We start from the raw sequence: 1835 nt of genomic DNA on the forward strand, positions 1-1835 counted from the left end.
GCCTCTAGCTTAGATACCTTAACACAGTCTAGGATGTCATTCTTTAGGCGGCAATTTGCCGTTCAGCTTTGGGCGAACAAATGTATCGTATGAATAGTACATTTGTAATAGTTAAATACTATTTTTGTATATTTGAATGTTTTTATTCTTTGAATCGTATACAGTTGAATGCATTTTTTAAATATATGAATGTTGTTCATATACTGCATTTGGAACTGTTAAGATAAAAGCAGGCACGGGTGATGACAAACAACTTGAGTAAGAAGTTATTCAAAACAATGCAGGATCCACGGTCGAAATACTCATAATTCACGGACATGGTGTCAATAATTCAAGGCCGTGATGAAGAAATTCACGGCCGTGTTGGATAGAATTGAAGGCCGTGGTTGAGATACTTCATGGTCAAAATATATCAATTCATGGCCGTGGCTTCAAAATTAAAGGCCGTGGTTCATAAATTAAAGGCCGTGGTGTTGAGAATTCATGTACGTGGTTCAGAAATTGAAGGCCGTGGTTTAGAAATTAAAGGCCGTAGTGTTGAGAATTCATGGCCGTGGTTCAGAAATTAAAGTCCGTGGTGTTGAGAATTCATGTACGTGGTTCAGAAATTGAAGGCCGTTGTTTCTAAATTAAAGGCCGTAGTGTTGAGAATTCATGGCCGTGGTTCAGAAATTAAAGGCCGTGGTGTTGAGAATTCATGTACGTGGTTCAAAAATTGAAGGTCGTGGTTTTGAAATTAAAGGCCGTTTATCTGAACCACAACCACGGCCGTGATCGATAAACTCACGGCCGTTAAAGTTTCCAGAAAAGAGCACAACATTCGTTTAGTTCCAACAATTTCAACCGATTTAGTCTGCTGAGTAATGAAAAATATATCAATTGGTTCTGTCGTATAATAGATAAGAGTACAACATTTGCCAAAATAGGTTACTAGTTCAATTAATGTTTTACATGTCTCAATCTATAGTTCTAAGTGGTTGGCGGCATGTTTTTCTATTATGACCCATGTTGCCACACCAACCGCATTTGTGGACTTGGCGGGTCTCCCCAGCAGATGGAATTCGTATAGTTTGACGTCGACCAACGCGCGAAACATATCTTGGGGGCTCCACTATACGGTCGACGAAGTCATCAGGTAATATCCAATCGTCCTTATCGCCGAGAGGGTAAACAGGTTCGACATATGTGTTAATGAGAGTTTGAATAGTATATGCAGGTGAGCATAGTGTGTACCTGTTCACGTTCCAATAGGTGGTCGCTGCAATAGCGTGGGAGCAAGGAAACTGAAAGTAGTCAAACTCTTTACATTCACAGGTCCTTGCATTTAAATTCACACGCACCCTTTTTAGTCCATCGCTAACCTCCAACTTGTGATGGTCAATGGGTGTGATGGAGTGAGTACGAGAGAGGTTCTCTGTAGTACGCATCTTATTCTCACCGTAGTTAGTGAGAATGGTTTCGCGACTGGATGCGTATGTTCGCCTCTCGTAAAACCAGCGTTGTAAGAGTGCACGAGCATGTTCCAGAAGTGCAGTGACTGGTAGAGAACGTGCATGGACAAGGACTGCATTCATAGACTCCGCAATATTAGATGTCATTTGGTCATACCTCAAACCCGGTTGAAATGCACGAGTCTATTTTTCAAAACCAATTCCTTCTAAGTATCGCTGGACCTCTGGAAATCCTGCTAGTTGGGAGAAATAGTATCTGAACTCTGATTTCCGGCAAGCCTTTACCGCTAATATGAACATTTCTTGCATGACATCGTCCTTGAACTTGTCCTTCAGGTTCGTAGACAAGTGTTGCATGCATATTCTATGAGCTACTTGTGGAAA

General features: G+C 41.2%; 1 protein-coding gene across 1 annotated transcript; it reads right to left on the reverse strand.

The window, feature by feature from the left end:
- Positions 1–956: 956 nt before the first annotated feature.
- Positions 957–1609, reverse strand: LOC111023664 (uncharacterized). Its single transcript, XM_022301138.2, has one exon. It carries the CDS (start codon positions 1596–1598, stop codon positions 957–959), a length of 642 nt encoding a protein of 213 aa, XP_022156830.1. The 5' UTR covers positions 1599–1609.
- Between the last annotated feature and the right edge of the window lie 226 nt (positions 1610–1835).

Source organism: Momordica charantia (assembly GCF_013281855.1).
Source record: "Momordica charantia cultivar OHB3-1 chromosome 5 unlocalized genomic scaffold, Mcharantia_2.0 BLBB01000005.1, whole genome shotgun sequence".
Classification (NCBI taxonomy): domain Eukaryota; kingdom Viridiplantae; phylum Streptophyta; class Magnoliopsida; order Cucurbitales; family Cucurbitaceae; genus Momordica; species Momordica charantia.

What these genes read in the sequence shown, in the direction of transcription:
- LOC111023664 (XM_022301138.2), bottom strand. Translation starts at nt 1,598, where the DNA reads ATGACATCTAATATTGCGGAGTCTATGAATGCAGTCCTTGTCCATGCA.